Below are 19,316 nucleotides of genomic sequence, written 5' to 3'. Positions count from 1 at the left end.
TTGAAAGAGTCATCAATTGGGAAACGAACTACTGCATAATAATTTGCTATGCGCACAATGCTGCTCTGTCGTCGACGGATGAAGATAACATACAGAGTTCAGCTAAACCCGAGCTTTATAAATATTCCAGAAACATTTTTAACCGGCAAAAATCAATTTCTGTCTCTATTTGTTGTTGTAAATGATGAAAAATAAGATACAATTAAAATTAAATTGATCAGCAAGTCTGTTGAACCCGAAATTTGCAAAAAATACACAAATAGCTAATTCTGCAAAAAACTAAGATGTGGTAAAAGAAGTTTTGTTTAATTATTTGTTGCTATATGTGATGAAAAATACGATGCAATTTAAATTAAACTGACCAAAACATCTGCTAAGTTGAAATTTGCTAAAATTAAAAGTGAATTGGTTTTTCAAAAGAATAAGAAATGGAAAAACTATTTTTTGTCATGTGTGATATTTTAGATATGATGATGACTACAATGTAGATTAAACTAAATTGATCAGAAAATGTGCTGAACAAGAATTTTGCAAAAATTGCAGAAATATCAGTTTTTTAAAGAAATATAAAATATAAAAAATATGTTTGCGGAAAATTTTATGGCTTTTGTCATGAAAAAAATTAATAATTATAAATTTTGTCATATTCATGGTGTGTAATCTTACTACTATAAAAATGTAGACCGAGATTTAGTACCCTCGCAATCCACTGGATGACGTTGTAGACTGAATTTGCAGCTATCTGCATTATCGACACAAACAAAGCGGTTGTAACCATAAAAAAATTTATGTATAACGTCAAACTCAGACGTGAAAGCAAACGTCACATTTTTGTTTTGTCGTTTAGTGTGATAATTGGTGATAACCCCGTTGTATAAGCAAATTTTCTTCCTTACGTTCTTTTGGCTTAGTATTTTATATCCTTTAGTTAAGTATTTAAATAAGTTAGGGCCACTTTTACCACCTCTTGATAAGTTTATCCGATAGATAAATTGGCGCTCTGTTGTACCACCTCCCGATAAACTATCTAGCGGATAATTACCATGATTACAGCGGTTTTAAACGCTCTCATTGGCTAAGTGCGCCAATTTATCTATGGGATAAACTTATCGGGAGGTGGTACAACCGGCCCTTAGCCAATGAGAGCAATATACGTTAAAAATTATGAATATTATCTTGGAAAAACTTTAAATTCATATTTTTCCTATTTATTCGGAAAATGCACTTGACCTCTTCAAAATAAAGTAATGGCATAAACCGGTATAGAAATACCTATATTTAAATTTTGCGCTTTAACCTAATTAGTTCCCTCACAATCTCCTTGGGAGCGCTTGTACCAAAAAATAGTTGCGAGATGACCTTCTATATACATAATATATATAAATTTTTCTATGGTCATATTGAGCTGTCCACCCGACTCGTAAATAACTGCATCATCGGCGTAGCACACCTTACAGATCGTTTTCCTGCTTATCTGGTTATCAGAAATTTGAGCAGGAATGGACTTAAGGCATCTCCCTCTTTTATTTCTTCTGGTATTACGATTTTTAAGGTTGCGTGTTCACCCGCTTTGATTGATTTTATGATTTAATAATAATAATGCAACAATGTGATATTGTAGATATGATGATGAATTCAAGGTAGATTATTAAACTAAATTGATCGGAAAATGTGCTAACCCGAGTTTTGCAAAAATTCCAGAAATCTGTTTTTTAAAGAAATATAAAATGTCAAAAATTATTTTCTTTCTCTATTTCGTACGATGCAATTTAAATTAAACTGACCAACACATGTGCTAAGTTCAAATTTGCAAAAATTAAAATTGATTTTTCAAAAAAAATAAGAAATGGCAAAACTATTTTTTGTCACGTGTGATATTGTAGATATGATGATGACTACAATGTAGATTATTAAACTAAATTGATCAGAAAATGTGCTAACCCGAGTTTTGCAAAAATTGTAAACACTGTACTTGGAAGGGATAATCAGCAATTTTTAATTCTTGTGCTCTCGATAAATGGTATGGATACAATTGCTGTTCATGTAGGACATGCCAAGAGGTACCTATGGACATTCTGAAATGTCTAAACTGTTGCTCTTAACAGTACTGCAGTGCTACGATCTGTCACAAAACCCAAAATGTTTTCTTCTAGTTAGGGTGTACGAACTGACCTCTGATTCCCGTTATATACATACTTCTGTCTTAAATTTCCTGTCTCACGTAAAAGTCTTTCGATATTTAGAAACACTTTCTAAATGTTGTCTTTAATTGTAATTTGTTTCCATAGGCACTTAATAAATATATGAAAAATGATTAATGAAAACATTTCAAAATCGAGATTGTATCTTTTAGCAAATATCTCGAAAACGATGCGTCTAAACAAAATTTTCTAAGAGTGAAAATCAATTTAGAAAGAAATAAGCTTTTAGAATCAGTTGAATAATAATTAAGGGTTTGTGAACACCTGTATAGCATTGATTCCGTGGTTCGATATTTTCAATAGTGATCTTAAACAATTTCTTATAACATTGCCCTGTTTACCAAATTTAGTCTTTCTAAGACAAACCATATTGAAAATATTTAAGAAAATTTTCAAAATTTCTTAACTTTGAAAGCCTATATCATAAACATTTATGGATTTAGATCATAAATTTTTACACGAATCGTCATCATTTTTATTCTAGTATTTGTGATTAAAAGTATGCCACGATTTACAGAAACAACCTGTATGTAATGAAAACACAATGCAATTCAAATTAATCTGATCAAAACATATGGACAGATCTAATTAAATTTGTAGAAATTGAAATAGAATTAGTTTTTGAAAGAAATGAGGACTATATTTTCTAACGTTTGATATTTTAGATATGATGATGAAGAACAAACTAAATTGATCAGAAAGTCTGCTGAACTAGAATTTTACAAAAATTCTAGAAGTATCGTAATATAAAATGTCTAAATATATTTCTGTCTCTATTTCTTAGTGTTAATGATGATGAGTACCATACAATTCAAACTAAAATGATCAGAAATTCTGCTCAACCCGAAATTCACAAAAATACGCAAAAAAAATATTCGAGATGTATGAGAGTACATAATCGCCAGTGGAGCGATCCCGGAAACTGTGTGGAAGAAGAAAATAAAGAAGGCCAAGATTAAGTTTGACATATGAAGAATAGGGTCATAATATGGCAAAACAAGTATATATCTTAAGAAAGCAGTGTTCGGATGTATGTATAAGACCTTTTATGACATACACGAACAAAGTTATCACTTGACCCATTTCTCCTTGATCTCCTTTGTCACATCCAGCTGCTCCTGGTCTGGAGACTTCGCTACTTGCAAACCCATTAGCAGTTTTCAACTGTGTTGATTTAATTCCAGTTAACTGCTAAGTTCAATATTCATGTATTTATATTTGGTTATGTACAGCATTCCTGTTTTGACTGTTGTAGTGGTGGAAAACAAGTGAATGTACTCTTACATCACTCCCTGATATGCGAATGAGCTGGAGTACTGTGTTCTGTTGAAGGCGGAATCAGTTCATTTGCTACGCTAATTAACGTAGCATGATCTTTGAAGTTTAAAAAGTCGTATCTCAACAACGAATTAAGATAATACGATAAAATAAGAAACATTTTAAAGCAAATTTAACAAAGAGTTAATGTACCACGAATAATTTCTTATTTTTCATATACATTGTTGTTATAAATTTTTAAACCAAACTCTACATATTTGATGGTTATAGCTTGAAAGAATAGAAGTTTAATAAATCATATCTTAAGAACGATTTGAGATATCAAGATGAAATAAAAAACATTTTAAAGCAAATTTAATGCGGATTAAATGTGCCGTAAATAATTTCCAAATTTCCACAAATATTGTTGTTATGACTTTTTAAACCAAACTCTCCATATTTAATTGTTATAGAATGAAAGAATAGAAGTTTAATAAATCATATCTCAAGAACGATTTCAGATATGAAGATAAAATAAAAGACATTTTAAGGCTTGACAAGATTGAATGTACTATAAATAATTTCTTAATTTCAACAAATATTGTTGTTATGAATTTTTGTTAGGAACTCTGCATATTTCATTGTTATACATTTGAAGAATAAAAGTTTAATAAATCGTATCTCAAGAACGATTTGACACATCGAGATGAAATACAGAACATTTTAAAGAAAATTTAATGCAGATTAAATGTGCCATAAATAATTTCTTAATTTTCACAAATGTTGTTGTTATGAATTTTTATATCAAACTCTGCATATTAGATTGTTGTTGATTTTAAGAATAAAACTTTAATAAATCGTATCTTAATACCGAATTGAGATATCAAGATGAAACAACGAACATTTTAAAGAAAATTTAATGAGGATTAAATGTACCATAAATAATTTCTTAATTTCCACAAATATTGTTGTTATGAATTTTTTAAACCAAACTATCCACATTTGATTGTTATACATTTGAAGAATAGAAATTTAATAAATTGTATCCCAAGAACAATTTGAGATATCAAGGTGAAATAAAAAACATTTTAAAGAAAATTTTAATGAAGATTATGTATCACAAATAATTTCTAATCTTCCACATATGTTGTTATGAATATTATTGTTATGATACTATTGTTATAAATTGAAATAATAGAAGTTTAATTTATCGTATCTCAAGAACGATTTGAGATATCAAAATGAAATAAAGAATATCTTAAAGCAAATTTAATGAGGATTAAATGTGCCATAAATAATTTCTTAATTGCTACAAATATTGTTGTTAGGATTTTTTAAACCAAACTGTGCATATTTGATTGTTATAGATTAGAATAATAGAAGTTTAATAAATCATATCTCATGAACGATTTGAGATATCAAGATGAAATAAAAAACATTTTATAGCAAATTTAATGAGGATTATATGCGCTATTTTAATTTTCACAAATATTATTGTTATGAATTTTTAAACCAAACTATGCATTTTGATTGTTATATATTTGAAGAATAGAAGTTTAATAAACCGTATCTCAAGAACGATTTGAGATATCGAGATGAAATAAAAAACCTTTTAAAGCAAATATTTGCGGATTAAATGTGCCATAAATAATTTCTTAATGTCCACAAATATCGTTGTTATGATTTTTTTAAACCAAACTATGTATATTTGATTGTTATAGATTGAAAGAATAGAAGTTTAATATATCGTATCTCAAGAACTGAATTTTAATGAAGGTGAAGTACGCTATAAATAATTTCTTAATTTCCATAAATATTGTTGTTATGAATTTTTAAACCAAACTCTACATATTTGATTGTTATAAATTGGAAGAATAGAAGTTTAATAAATCATATCTCAAGAACGAATTTAGATATCTAGAAGAATATTTTAAAGCAAATTTAATGAGGATAAACAATTTCTTATTTTCCATAAACATTGTTGAATTTTTTAACCCAACTGTAAATGTTAAATAATAAGTAATCGCGCGTGGTAATTTTTGATATTTTATCTATCCGCTAATATTATAAATCACACCGAGCTACTACGATTATCTACGAATCATAAATAATCTTGAACAGTTATGAGGTTGCGAATTTTTGTATACTTGCCTGTAAATCTCGTATTGTTGTGAAATAACGGGGAGGAAATTAAAATAAAACAATCCACAAAAATCACATTTGACAATTTATTTATTTAATAGATCTGATTTTTCAACTGGTACAAAAATATTTGCAAAACAGTACTATCACCAAAGGAGTACTTTTAGCTTACCGAATACATTCATTACATAATAATAATAATAATTATGCTATGATGGTAATTGTACACCTAAATCACATATTTATCGGGTACACAAATTTTAAATTTTGCGTACTTAAAACTCCTATTATACAATAACGAGGTAGATCTACAAACATTTACAATAGGAATAATGATAAAGGTACAGCATGCGTTCAATAAAGATTAATTAACGAAACACATGTTAAGGAACTTAAATTGTGTTTAACACAGTTCATATTTGGCACTGCTTAAAGTAATCGATGCAAAATTCTCAACTAAACCTATTAAGGTACGTCAGAGTATAGATTGTATTGATTATTAATGGAAACTTTACGGTAGTTAAATTTAATTAATTCGTATCAGGTAATTACCTAAGATATATACAATAGATTACATACTAGACAAGAGTTATGTAGTGTAATAATTGATAAACAGCTAATAATAAGAATGTGCTAAGATAATAAACGTATATAACATTTATGGAATATAATTATAATATATTATTCTGTACACGACATTAATTTATTTAAATATATTTTCATCAATTTCAACAAAAACTTTATTTACGACTAACTTTTGGTTTTCTTTCATTATTTTTTTGAGAACATCCCGCTTTTATACTACCGAGAATGTGTTTGAACTGCGTTATTTGCGACGCGGTCACGTTGGGATCTTTGGCCGTTTCCAAGAATTTCAAAAAAACTTCCCCGCATTCAATAGCCTCCGTTATCGAAATCACTTTTTGCTCTTCATCCAGGGACACTATTGTGTTATTGTTGGTGACTTGAAAAACCGAAGCCAAAACAGATTCTAAATTTTTTCTATGCCCATCGGTGCACGAGTCTAATTTCGCCGATGAAGACGTCGATCCAATTAATTGATCATTTACATCCTTTTTATCTTCTTCTATTGACGATTTATTACTAGTTTGAGACATTTCACTTTTTAATTCATCGGTTTGTATTTCCATTTTATTTTCTTCGGGTTTTATTTCATCATTTTTTGGTTCAAGTTTTATTTGTTGGGAAATTGTAGTTTCTTGCAAACGAATATCAACGGGGGGAAATTCGCTTTTTGATATATCATCGATTAAAGAGGTGGTTTGTGAGGTGTGGGGATGATTTGAAAAATCCATTGGAATTGGGATGGTTTTAGGGATCATTATGCTATCTGATGAAGTTTCTTCATTGGATTGGCTTAAATTTGTTAAAGCGGGTGCTTCTTCATCGGTGCCGTAATAAAGGTCGTTAAAACCTTGATTGGTGCTCCCCCGGCTTTTAGGACTCATACTTCCACTACTTGAAGCGCTTGATCCATAATTTTGCATATAATTATTTGGGCTATTAGTTCTCCATGGGTATTTTTGAGTTTGAGTTTGATAAAATGAATTTTTTGTTGTTGGTAAATTGGAGGATTTATTTTGATTTAAATTTGTATCCATGAGCGTGGTAGGTAAATAACTCATTAAAAGGGAATTTGTTGAAATTTGAGATAAATTCGTGTTAGAAGTCGTTGGAAAATTAAGATTTAATGGTAAAGTTGAGGATGTTGATGGTGTTGTTAAGGTGGATGGATATAAAGGATTGTTGGTGGAGGTCGATTCCGCCCAAAGTTGATTAATTATATTCGAAGTTGCGTTATTTGTTGAATTTGTTAATAAAGATGATGAAGTAATGTTGTTTTGGGTGCTTAATGGGTTAATTATGGGGTGATTATTAGATGAAATGTCGGTTGAGGAAGTAGCCATTGAAGCTTGTAGTAACATTTGCATCTGTAGAGCCCACCCTCTCATTGCGGCGTCTAATGAACTAGTGTTGCTGTCAATTGTTGATGATTGGGTCAAGTAATCGGTTGTTCTGGATAAACCGTATTCAGATTTTAATCTGTTAAGTTCGGTTAGCGTCGAACCGGTCATTAATAATTGGTTTGTGGTTATATTGGGCGAATTGGGCCTACGCCCTCTTTTTTTGCAAGACGAATTCGTCGATAACAAAGATTTTCTTTTGTTGCTACTTCCGTTAGGGGTGGGTGAAAGTTTTAAAGCATCATCGGTATCCGGGCTGCTACGACTTGATTGATAATTTATTCTTAACGAATTTTTGCACCAACCTCTAAGTGTCGATTCGGGTATTCCCAAGTCTCTGGCTACCGATGCTTTGCTCTCCCCTCTTTCGTTGACTCTGTTGATGGCAGCCAGTTTTTCCTGGGGGTTGAGTATTTTCTTTTCGGGCTTTTCGCCGATTTTGGAGCCGCTCATGGCCATGAGGAGGCGTTGCGTTATTCCGAACACGTTGCCCGATTTTAAAACCACCACGTGGCGAGGTTTGCGTGTTTATATTTTTAGTGGGATCCAATCCAATGAAAGCGGACGTGCCGACTCGTGCTGCGCAATGTTCGGAGTTATTTCTTTCTCACTTCCGCATAGCCGTTCGTCTTCTTTTTAATAATGACGCGAGGGGAAACACGTGGTTTTAAAACGTCTTCTCACCCGGCTTTCTTTTCAATTTCAGTTTGCAAAGTTAACCCGACACATTAAACTTTGACACACATCCAACACACGTTTATCACTGAATACGCGGAAACTTGCAGTACTTTAGAGTACGTGCGCTTTCGACGGTATCCCAATGGCGAATGCTCCTCGGATGGACTACGCGCCAATTTAAGGGATGCTGCAGACGAGGTGGTGTGTTTCTTGCGAACTGCTGGTCAGTTCCTTTGTCCAGCCGATCAATACCACGACGGGGATAGAGGGGATGGAAGGGGGTACCGCGAACCCCGCGTGACGGGTTGACATGACACCCTCCTCCTCCCCCGATGGCAAGCCCCCGCTGGAACACTTGCGCGAAGTCCGTTTCACGCTGTACCAATACCTCCTCCGGATTGGAGGGGAGCCCTCCCTTTTCACCCCCGCCATCGTAACCACGTGGAAAAACAGCTGATGAAAGTGACTCATAACTTTGAAATGCAATTCCACCCAACCCCCTCCGTCACAATACTATGTATTCGATTCGAGTTATAGCACAATTACGTTTCATCGCAACTTTACCCCAAAAATAATCGATTGGATAAATAAAGTTTACACTTTTATTATTTGATAATGTTTTTGGATTGTTGTGCTAGGTTACGTTTCGTAATCTTTTTTATCGAGCGCACCGATTGTCCGTCCTTCTAAAGAGAAACAGAAAGTTGCTCGGGCTTAAGAACTTTATGGGGTCGTTTTAAAAGTTTCGAGGTTATATGGGGTGAATTCACTTTCGTAAACTTGCTTTCTATGAACTCTCTACTACTAAGTAACTCAAATGAAATTGGAATTTAGCGAGCACACTCGAACCATTATACCAAGTGGCTTATTATTTTGAATGTACTATTTTATTGAGATCGACCAAACTGGTGGTCGTTAGCGCAAACTTTATAAACTTGAACTTGAACGACTTTTAAAGTTTTAAAGTCTAGTAGGAAGAAGTAAGGTTGTTAAAATTATGAATGAAAGTTTTATAAACATACGAAATTTATAAAATGATACCGTGTTAAAAGTTTATTTCGACATTTTAATGGATTTATTTATACGTTTTGACACTACACCCATTAAATATAAACACATGTAAACACGGCAACTTTTAAACGCGATTAACTTCATGAATTTTTGTGTAAACCCGAAAATAGCACTTATCGAACGTTGCATGTTAAATAGCGATAAACCAATAATATGTTGTATCAGCTTTTATGATTATCAAAAACATGCAGCTATAAAACTTCACAAATCTAACTATTAATTAAATCAAACCCAATTTTACCAATTCAGTTTTTCAACTTATACGTAATTATATTATTCGCATTTATAATAATGAAAAGAAATGGTATTTTATATGATTTGGAAATTATTCCGTTTTTCAGAATATGTCCTTGGCAAAGAATGTATAATTTAGTTTGATTAAACCGAGGTCGCTTGCGGCCGAGACAGTACAGTTATTATTTTATTATAAAAATGAAATTAATAAGAAAGCTGATAAGATATGTCAATTTATTTGGATTCAAGATACACAATGAACTTTTTTGATGCTGATTTAACTAGCGAAGCAACTCTAAAAACAGGATACTTTAATTAATAATTGGTGATATTTCCACAAGGATTCTTCAAGAAATTAATTTTATAGCGAATTTTGAAAATTGCAACATCGAAAATTTTATCAAAACTTCAAATATTGTTTTCTCAAAAATTAAATGTTATTGTTCAAAACGTGTTGGTTCATTGGAAAGAGGACACTCTTATTAACACTTTGGGAAATTTTCATACTCATATTCCAAGAAATGGATTTGATACGAATTTTTAAAACTTAATCGGCGAAAATTGTAAAATTCGAAAAAATTGACGATCATTTCAAAAATTAATTTCTCAAAAACTAAAAGCGATTTTTCAAAACGGCTTGTTGCATTAAAAAGAGAATACTTTAATTAATAATTGGCGTTATTTCCACAAGGATCCTTCAAGAAATGAATTTTATAGCGAATTTTTAAAGTTATCGATGAAAATTGCAACATCGAACATTTTATGAAAACTTCAAATGTTGTTTTCTCAAAAACTAAAAGCTATTTTTCAAAACAAATTGGTTCATTGGAAAGAAGACACTTTTATTAACACTTTGGGAAATTTTCATACTCATATTCGAAGAACTTTATATTATACGAATTTTTAAAACTTAATCGGCAACATTGCAAAATTCGAAAAAAATGTCGATCATTTCAAAAATTAATTTCTCAAAAACTAAAAGCGATTTTTCAAAACGGCTTGTTGCATTAAAAAGAGAATACTTTAATTAATAATTGGTGATATTTCCACAAGGATCCTTCAAGAAATGAATTTTATAGCGAATTTTTAAAGTTATCGATGAAAGTTGCAACATCGAACATTTTATTAAAACTTCAAATGTTGTTTTCTCAAAAACTAAAAGCTATTTTTCAAAACAAATTTGTTCATTGGAAAGAAGACACTTTTATTAACACTTTAGGAAATTTTCATACTCATATTAAAGGACCTTATTTTATACGAATTTTTAAAACTTAATCGGCGAAAATTGCAAAATTCGAAAAAATTGTCGACCATTTCAAAAATTTTTTTCTCAAGAACTAAAAGCGATCCTTGTGGAAATACCACCAATTATTAATGAAAGTATCCTCTTTTTAATGCAATAAGCCGTTTTGAAAAATCGCTTTTAGTTTTTTAGAAATAAATTTTTGAAATGATCGACAATTTTTTCGAATTTTGCAATTTTCGCCGATTAAGTTTTAAAAATTCGTATAAAATCCATTTCTTGGAATATGAGTATGAAAATTTCCCAAAGTGTTAATAAGAGTATCTTCTTTCCAATGAACCAACCCGTTTTGAAAAATAGTTTTTAGTTTTTGAGAAAACAATATGTATATTTTGATAAAATTTTCGATGTGTTTTCGATTCTTTTCTTGAAGGATCCTGGTGGAAATGTCACCAATTATTAATTAAAGTATCCTCTTTTTAGAGTTACTTCGTCAGTTAAATCAGCTACAAAAAAGTTCATTTTGTATCTTGGATTCAAATAAGTTGACATATCTTATTAGCTTTCTCATTAATTTCATTTTTATTCAAATATCGCAATAATTTGGCAAAGTATAGGGTATCACTTGAGAAATGCACCAGAAGTTATAACCATAATGGCCGGATAGATATGCCGGATAACCGGATAGCCGGCCGAAGGGGATGCCGAATATCCGATATCCAGCTTTTCGCAAAATCACTACAAAAGTAGATTCATAAATTTTGACTCTAATCATCCTATTAATCAAAAGATTCATATTATTGTCGCCATGCAGGATAGAATTAAATTAATTTCCAACCCTGGTTTTTGGAATAGAAATAAAAAAAGTTTGTTTAGCATTTTTATTAATAATTGCTTTCTCCACCTTGTCTTCTGGGTGGTATCCTTAACCTCAATAGTAGTAAGACAAATATTATTGACATGACAGCTCCACAACATACAGTTAACCCAACTCAGATCACTAGATATATAAAAATCCCTTATCTACCCGGTCTCATTAAACAACTGAATTTTCTACAGTCCTCTGAAACTCTGAGGTTTTCTAAAACCAACTATTTAATTCTTTCCTGTTTATTTTCAAGAACTTAAGAACCTATACTGATGCAGCAATTGCAATGGTTCATACAGTGTGTCCCCGGATAGGTGAAACAACTCTTATAAAACGTAAAATTTTTTTAGATATTAATTGTCATTTTTTGGGGTTTGGCACTGCTTGATTAAAGACTAATTTTAAACATATTTTCAAGTTTTAAAAAACAAGTGAGCTTGGACGGTGAAAGAAAAACTCTTTTTGTGGCAGGTAAACTACCTTTTCTGTTTACAGTACGTGAAAGTATTACTAAGAAGTTTTGTTCAGAATGAAAAATTATGGCCATATGCAAATTTTCAGAATGATCTGCCTACTTTGGTAAAAATCTAATTACCTGACACACGGAGTTTTCGCTTCAGTGTCAACACTCACTTGTTTTTTAAAACTTGAAAATATGTTCAAAATTAGTCTTTCACCAAGCAGGGCTAAACCCCAAAAAATGACAATTAATATCGAAAAAAATTTATATTTTATAAGAGTCGTTTCACCTATCCGGGGACACTGTATATAGGAACTACTTTTCAATACTTATCTAGCTGTATCAATCAGCATAAGAGAGATTGTCTAGCACGCCAGAAAAAAAAAAGTCTTTTAGTTGCGCATCACGTTAAGGACGGAAGGACATCACTTTGATTTTGACAATATTTCTATCTTGGAAAAGGAATTGAAGTACAATAAGAGACTCTTTCTAGAAATGGTATATTAATAGTGAGGTTAGATCGGTGAATTTTAGAACGGATACTTTATGCTATAATTTAAGCAGGGAATGTACAACATCGTGTCGAGATGGTTAGTTAACGTGGCATCGATATACAGATGTAGTAGCAATTCAGCGACGTCGGCTTAAGTAAAGTCCGTCGTATATTTTTATTGTAATTCAAACCGAGGCTACTTGTGGCCGAAGCGCTTCAATGTGTTAACCAACATTGTATTGAGATGGTAACAATTATATTGCCTCGGCTTCATTATCCTAAGTTATACAATCTTTATTTAACTAAAGACGAAGTCGCTTATTCTTATAAATTATTATTGTTATATTATTTATGTATTATAATAAGCATTGGTTTAAAAAAAATATTTAAAAGAAAATAAAATTAATATTATGCGACTTCCAAGAAGTGTATAAAGATTTGTTATACTCGTTACGTTTCCAACAACCGCTTAAAACCCTAATTACCGTTCAAGGTACGGTAAAAAAAGAATAACAACTTAGGAGTTATATACCCCTAAAGGTATGTATAAGAATTCTAGGCCTGCGATTCCACGAAATGCTTAACCGAAAACCAAAAGGGCAACCGAAGGTTTTTGAGTAAGAAACGGTGTCGCGACACAAATAAGTTGCGTTCTTAGAAATCCCTCAGGTAACGAAAAAACTGTGTCTAATTGGTTTTACGCGAAGTGAACGTGTACTTTAAGAAATATTTTTACGCAAAGCTCACGATATTGACGAACTACTATAAATAAAGTCAACGTCAGTCAAAATTCTAAATAGATATATGCTTCCTGGTTTCCTTCAAACACACAGACTGAAAGCTTGTGAACATAACAGTTAGTCGACTCGACATCGTTCATGTTCCTTCGGCGGTAGCGTAATAATTGGAAAAGTGTGGACGTCGGCGTTTCCGCGTCTATCGACGGCGGCGTCATCATCGTCGTAAAGGAAGAAAAAGAGTTTCAACGTTGCGAGCCACGAAGTCGCGACCACATCGTCGCCGCTTCGTTAACTCGCGAGCAACTTCCTGAAAACAGGAATGGACGTTTCAATTACCTACCGATTTATTGCAATTCGCACGATCCGATTAGATACCGAACAGTTTAAATCGCACGGATTTAGACGAGGTGCGCCAAGTTGTTAAGTCTAGACGATACTTTTGCATACATATGTAGTTTAGGTGTTACAAATGCAAAAGCAGGATATGAACTCCACTACAAATATATAGAAGACATACATTATATTCTTAGATAGAAACATCTTAAATTATCTTCTATTACTATTAAAATTCGTATTTGGAAGTATAGAGATTTTGGTTTCTATATACATTTAATGAGGAATATTGATTTGGCCAAACCAATTTGGTGATTCCCTCTTTGGAAATGTTATAGATTCCATTATAGATGATTTTGAGTTGAGATTATTAAATAAAGAACCAATAAAGAAAGTCTACATACCCTCTAACACAATACCAACACAAGTTTTCATTAAATCAACGAGTATATTCCATACGAACGCCACACCGATACTAAATTGAACGACACATATTGAAGCGGTGCCAATATTGTGTGGATATGATATGAATTGAAGCACCTCGTCGATCTCAATTTAATCAGGGAAAATCAGACATTTCCACCATTACTACGCAATGTCACATATTACAGGTATATTATAGGCAACAATATACAGATAATATATCTCCCAGCCTCTGAGTATTGATGCTAATAAACCACTCATCGTGAGATAAAAATAAGAGTTAACTTAAACTAATAACTTCTTTGCAAAGTCGATGATTGAAGAGATAACAACTTCGCCGTCTCATCCATATCGATGTACCCCTGATTCAGTAGCTTTAATCTCAAATTCGGCGATTTTCTCAACATATTTATTTAAATCACCAGAAACTATGCTACACTTTATGCTATTTTTTCACGAATGTATTCTGAAAATCGCTGGTTTTGAAGTAATAAATTTTTCTTGAAGTCTCCTTGGGACTCAATTAAGAATATGGTAAACTTAGATCATAAAATAATGTTTCAAAACAACCCGTGAATTTTGCCCAAACACATCTTGATGCTCAAAGCTTGATCGACTCAATAGACATAGTAACAAGTAAATTTACTTAGACATAGCAGTTTTGTATTGTGTTATATTGTTCCATATCCAGCTACATATCCAGCTACCAGTTACTGATCTCTCCTGTCAGTACGAGTTAATGATTATGTTTTAGAGGCGTTTAGGGGGAAAAGTGTAATAAACAACCAATAATGGATGACCTTTAAAATAGGAAAACGTATTGTGTTGTTTGCTATGAAATGATGACATTTTGGACCAAATTGTTACACATTTTCCGGAATTAAAAAAAACTAGTTTAGAGTAATTCCCTAGAATAGGAATAGCATTATGTCTCTTGGACTGCAATATTTCATCAAAAATCATTCACAAAATAAATAGAATGGATACGACAAAAATTCTTCGAATATGGACCAAGTCTTCTAGAAAGAAAAATGCGTTTTATAGAAATTTTTAGTCCAGTGTCATTACTTGTAATGCAGATGTGATGATTTTTGAAATGCATATGTTTGCATGTAAACCATTTTTTTTTTTTGATTTTCAATCATTAACAAAAAGATTTGCCTACAATAAAGTCCCTTATTCAAAAGTTAAATTTATTGAAATAATTCCATCATAGCATATTAGATATAAAATTTCATTCAACGGTATATTGTAGTGATGGAACGGATAGTGATTTTGCGATAACCGGATATTCGGCATCACCTTCGGCCGGATTATGGTTATAACTTCTTGCCACATTATTGTGATATTTGAATAAAAATGAAATTAATAAGAAAGCTGATAAGATGTCAAGTTATTTGGATTCAAGATACAAAATGAACTTTTTTAATGCTGTTTTAACCCACGAAGTAACTCTAAAAAGAGCATATTTTAATTAATAATTGGCGTTATTTCCACAAGGATCCTTCAAGAAATGAATTTTATAGCGAACTTTGAAAGTTATCGATGAAAATTACTACATCGAAAATTTTATCAAAACTTCAAATATTGTTCTCTCAAAAACTAAATGTTATTTTTCAAAACGGGTTGGTTCATTGGAAAGAAGGCACTTTTATTAACACGTTGGGAAATTTTCATACTTATATTCCAACAACTGGATTTTATACGAATTTTTAAAACTTAATCGGCGAAAATTGCAAAATTCGAAAAAATTGTCGATCATTTCAAAAATTAATTTCTCAAAAACTAAAAGCGATTTTTCAAAACGGCTTGCTGCATTAAAAAGAGAATACTTTAATTAATAATTGGTGATAATTCCACAAAGATCCTTCAAGAAATGAATTTTATAGTGTATTTTGAAGGTTATCGATAAAAATGGCAACATCGAAAATTTTATCAAAACTTCAAATATTGTTTTCTCAAAAACTAAAAGTTATTTTTCAAAACGTGTTGGTTCATTGGAAAGAGGGCACTTTTATTAACACTTTGGGAAATTTTCATACTCATATTCCAAAAACTGTATTTTATACGAATTTTTAAAACTTAATTGTCGAAAAATGCAAAATTCAAAAAAAGGTCGATTATTTCAAAAATTTATTTCTCAAGAACTAAAAGTGATTTTTCAAAACGGCTTGTTGCATTAAAAAGAGGATACTTTAATTAATAATTGGTGATAATTCCACAAAGATCCTTCAAGAAATGAATTTTATAGCGTATTTTGAAATTTATCGATGAAAATGGCAACATCGAAAACTTTATCAAAACTTCAAATATTGTTTTCTCAAAAACTAAAAATTATTTTTCAAAACGTGTTTGTTCATTGGAAAGAGGACACTCTTATTAACACCTTGGGAAATTTTCATACGCATATTCCAACAACTGGATTTTACACTAATTTTTAAAACTTAATCGGGGGTAAATACACAAGAGCTTGACTTTTAATCGGATAATTTTATTTTTACACGAAAGTTTTGTTACCATGGAAATAACTCGAAATCAAAAGCATGATAAAATCGCGACAGCTTTAGCTGGAGCGATTTTATCTTTTGATTTTGATTGAGAGTTATTTCCAAAGGGTAACAAAACTTGAGTGAATTAAAAATAAAATTATCGTGATTTAAAATCAAGCTCGAGCGTATTTTAGGGAGATTAATACACGACAATTGCACAATTTATCAACAATTTTTAATTATTTATTAACTATTTTTGACTTAATTATAGTTGTCAAAAATGTGACGTAAACAAAAGTATATATATGGTAGTCGCGTTTTAATCAGTTATAAAATATCACGTGTGATTTATTCAGTTGAAAAACCTAGGTAACTTTTATCCACTTAGAAATTCACGTTATTGGTCAAAATTTTAAACGATCGTTACTCTGATTGGTTGTATATTATTGGAGTGCATTAATCGGGGGTAAATACACAAGAGCTTGACTTTTAATCGGATAATTTTATTTTTACACGAAAGTTTTGTTACCATGGAAATAACTCGAAATCAAAAGCATGATAAAATCGCGACAGCTTTAGCTGGAGCGATTTTATCTTTTGATTTTGATTGAGAGTTATTTCCAAAGGGTAACAAAACTTGAGTGAATTAAAAATAAAATTATCCTGATTTAAAATCAAGCTCGAGCGTATTTTAGGGAGATTAATACACGACAATTGCACGATTTATCAACAATTTTTAATTATTTATTAACTATTTTTGACATAATTATAGTTGTCAAAAATGTGACGTAAACAAAAGTATATATATGGTAGTCGCGTTTTAATCAGTTATAAAATATCACGTGTGATTTATTCAGTTGAAAAACCTAGGTAACTTTTATCCACTTAGAAATTCACGTTATTGGTCGAAATTTTAAACGATCGTTACTCTGATTGGTTGTATATTATTGGAGTGCATTAATCGGCGAAAATTACAAGAATCGTGAAAATTGTCGATCATTTCAAATATTTATTTCTCAAGAACTGAAAGTGATTTTTCAAAACGGCTTGTTGCATTAAAGAGAGGATACTTTAATTAATAATTGTTGATATTTCCATAAGGATCCTTCAAGAAATGAATTTTATAGCGAATTTTGAAAGTTATCGATGAAAATTGCAACATCGAAAATTTTATCAAAACTTCAAATATTGTTTTCTCAAAAACTAAAGGCTATTTTTCAAAACGGGTTTGTTCATTGGAAAGAGGACACTCGTATTAACACATTGGGAAATTTTCATGCTTATATTCCAAGAAATGGATTTTATACGAATTTTTAAAACTTAATCGGCGAAAATTGTAAAATTCGAAAAAATTGTCGATCATTTCAAAAATGTATTTCTCAAAAACTAAAAGCGATTTTTCAAAACGGGTTTTTGCATTAAAAAGAGGATACTTTAATTAATAATCGAGAGCGACAGTTCTGTTAGTAATGAATGTGATGATGAATTATAAGCGAAGAGAAGAAAACTAGACGAAACTGCAACAAGAGATTTTTTATATCGCATTGGGATTGTTACAATGAGGTTGCTAATGACAAACCTGATACAAATAAAGTTGTATTCAATAAAAAAAGTCCTATTGGGGTTGAACTTGATTATTATCTGCAGTGTCCAATGCCTAAAAGAGATACTAATTGAGATACTAATTTGGTGTCCAAAAAAGTACATATAATAATAATAATAATAATATAATAATAAATGTCTTTATTTGTACCCAATAATTATAACTCAAAATAACATTAGAACATTAGAAAATAACGTAATTGTTATATCCCGAAAATAGAATATCTCATTACGTTGGGGTAACTTAAAACTAGGGTACTTAAAACTAGAGAAACTAGAGGAACTAGAGGTAGGCCACCCAATCATGCACGCTATTTATTCTGCCAGTAATCAAATTTTGATCGATTTGGTGAAGTTGCTCCCCGTACAGGGCACAGCGTATGCGTCTTCTAAAGGAGTATGCTGTTAATATTTTGATATTTTCCGGTATGACATTAAATAAATTGACTATTTGATAACTGTACGACCGCTTAAATATCTCCGTTCTATGTGTAGGTGGGGTAAGTAAACCCCTGAATCTTAGATTCAGATTATGAACATCCGAACGGTATCGTATCTTATTTAGGAGGTACTCGGGTTTCTGCATTTTGATAATTTTATAATAAAAAAGCATGTATTCTATTTCAGCGCGATTCTCCTTCTGTACATATTTAATCATCCAGCATCACCTAACCTGTGAGAAATTCTTTCAAATTTTCTTACGCCATAGATGTATCGTAAACATGCGTTCTGCACCCTCTGTATACGCTGCTCACCAATATATATGAGTAATGAGTAAACCCCGGTATTCACAGTAAACCGTAAATGTTGATCACAACCATTAAATACATCAAGAACATTGTTGATCTGGTCTGACTGAACCGCACAGATAATATCATCTACATACTTAAAGATGAAGGAAAAAGTAAAGTTGAGTAAAGGAACGCACTGATTCAAAAGATAGCTGAGAGGACTACCTAAATTTCTGGCTGTAATGCTTTTTATCAAAAAAAAAAATTAAATGATTCAAACAAGAACACTATCAATTAACAACTCACAGTTCCTTGTGAATAGATTTTGTCATTTCCAAAAGCTCCCACTTAGTAGTAATAAGTTTT

The 19,316-nt window shown here is 31.3% G+C and overlaps 2 protein-coding genes across 2 annotated transcripts in view; both read right to left on the bottom strand.

Moving 5' to 3' along the window:
- The window catches only part of LOC111424637 (lost boys), a 224,783-nt gene that overhangs the window by 166,669 nt on the left and 38,798 nt on the right, over positions 1-19,316 (bottom strand). The gene's annotated exons all lie outside the window — the stretch shown is intronic.
- LOC139430599 (protein distal antenna-like) lies at positions 6,293-8,114 on the bottom strand. Its single transcript, XM_071197776.1, has one exon. It carries the CDS (start codon positions 8,042-8,044, stop codon positions 6,341-6,343), a length of 1,704 nt encoding a protein of 567 aa, XP_071053877.1. The 5' UTR covers positions 8,045-8,114; the 3' UTR covers positions 6,293-6,340.

Source organism: Onthophagus taurus, chromosome 7, assembly GCF_036711975.1.
Source record: "Onthophagus taurus isolate NC chromosome 7, IU_Otau_3.0, whole genome shotgun sequence".
Classification (NCBI taxonomy): Eukaryota; Metazoa; Arthropoda; class Insecta; order Coleoptera; family Scarabaeidae; genus Onthophagus; species Onthophagus taurus.
The sequence above is the reverse complement of the archived record's forward strand: the minus strand, read 5'-3'. Positions and strand labels throughout refer to the sequence as shown.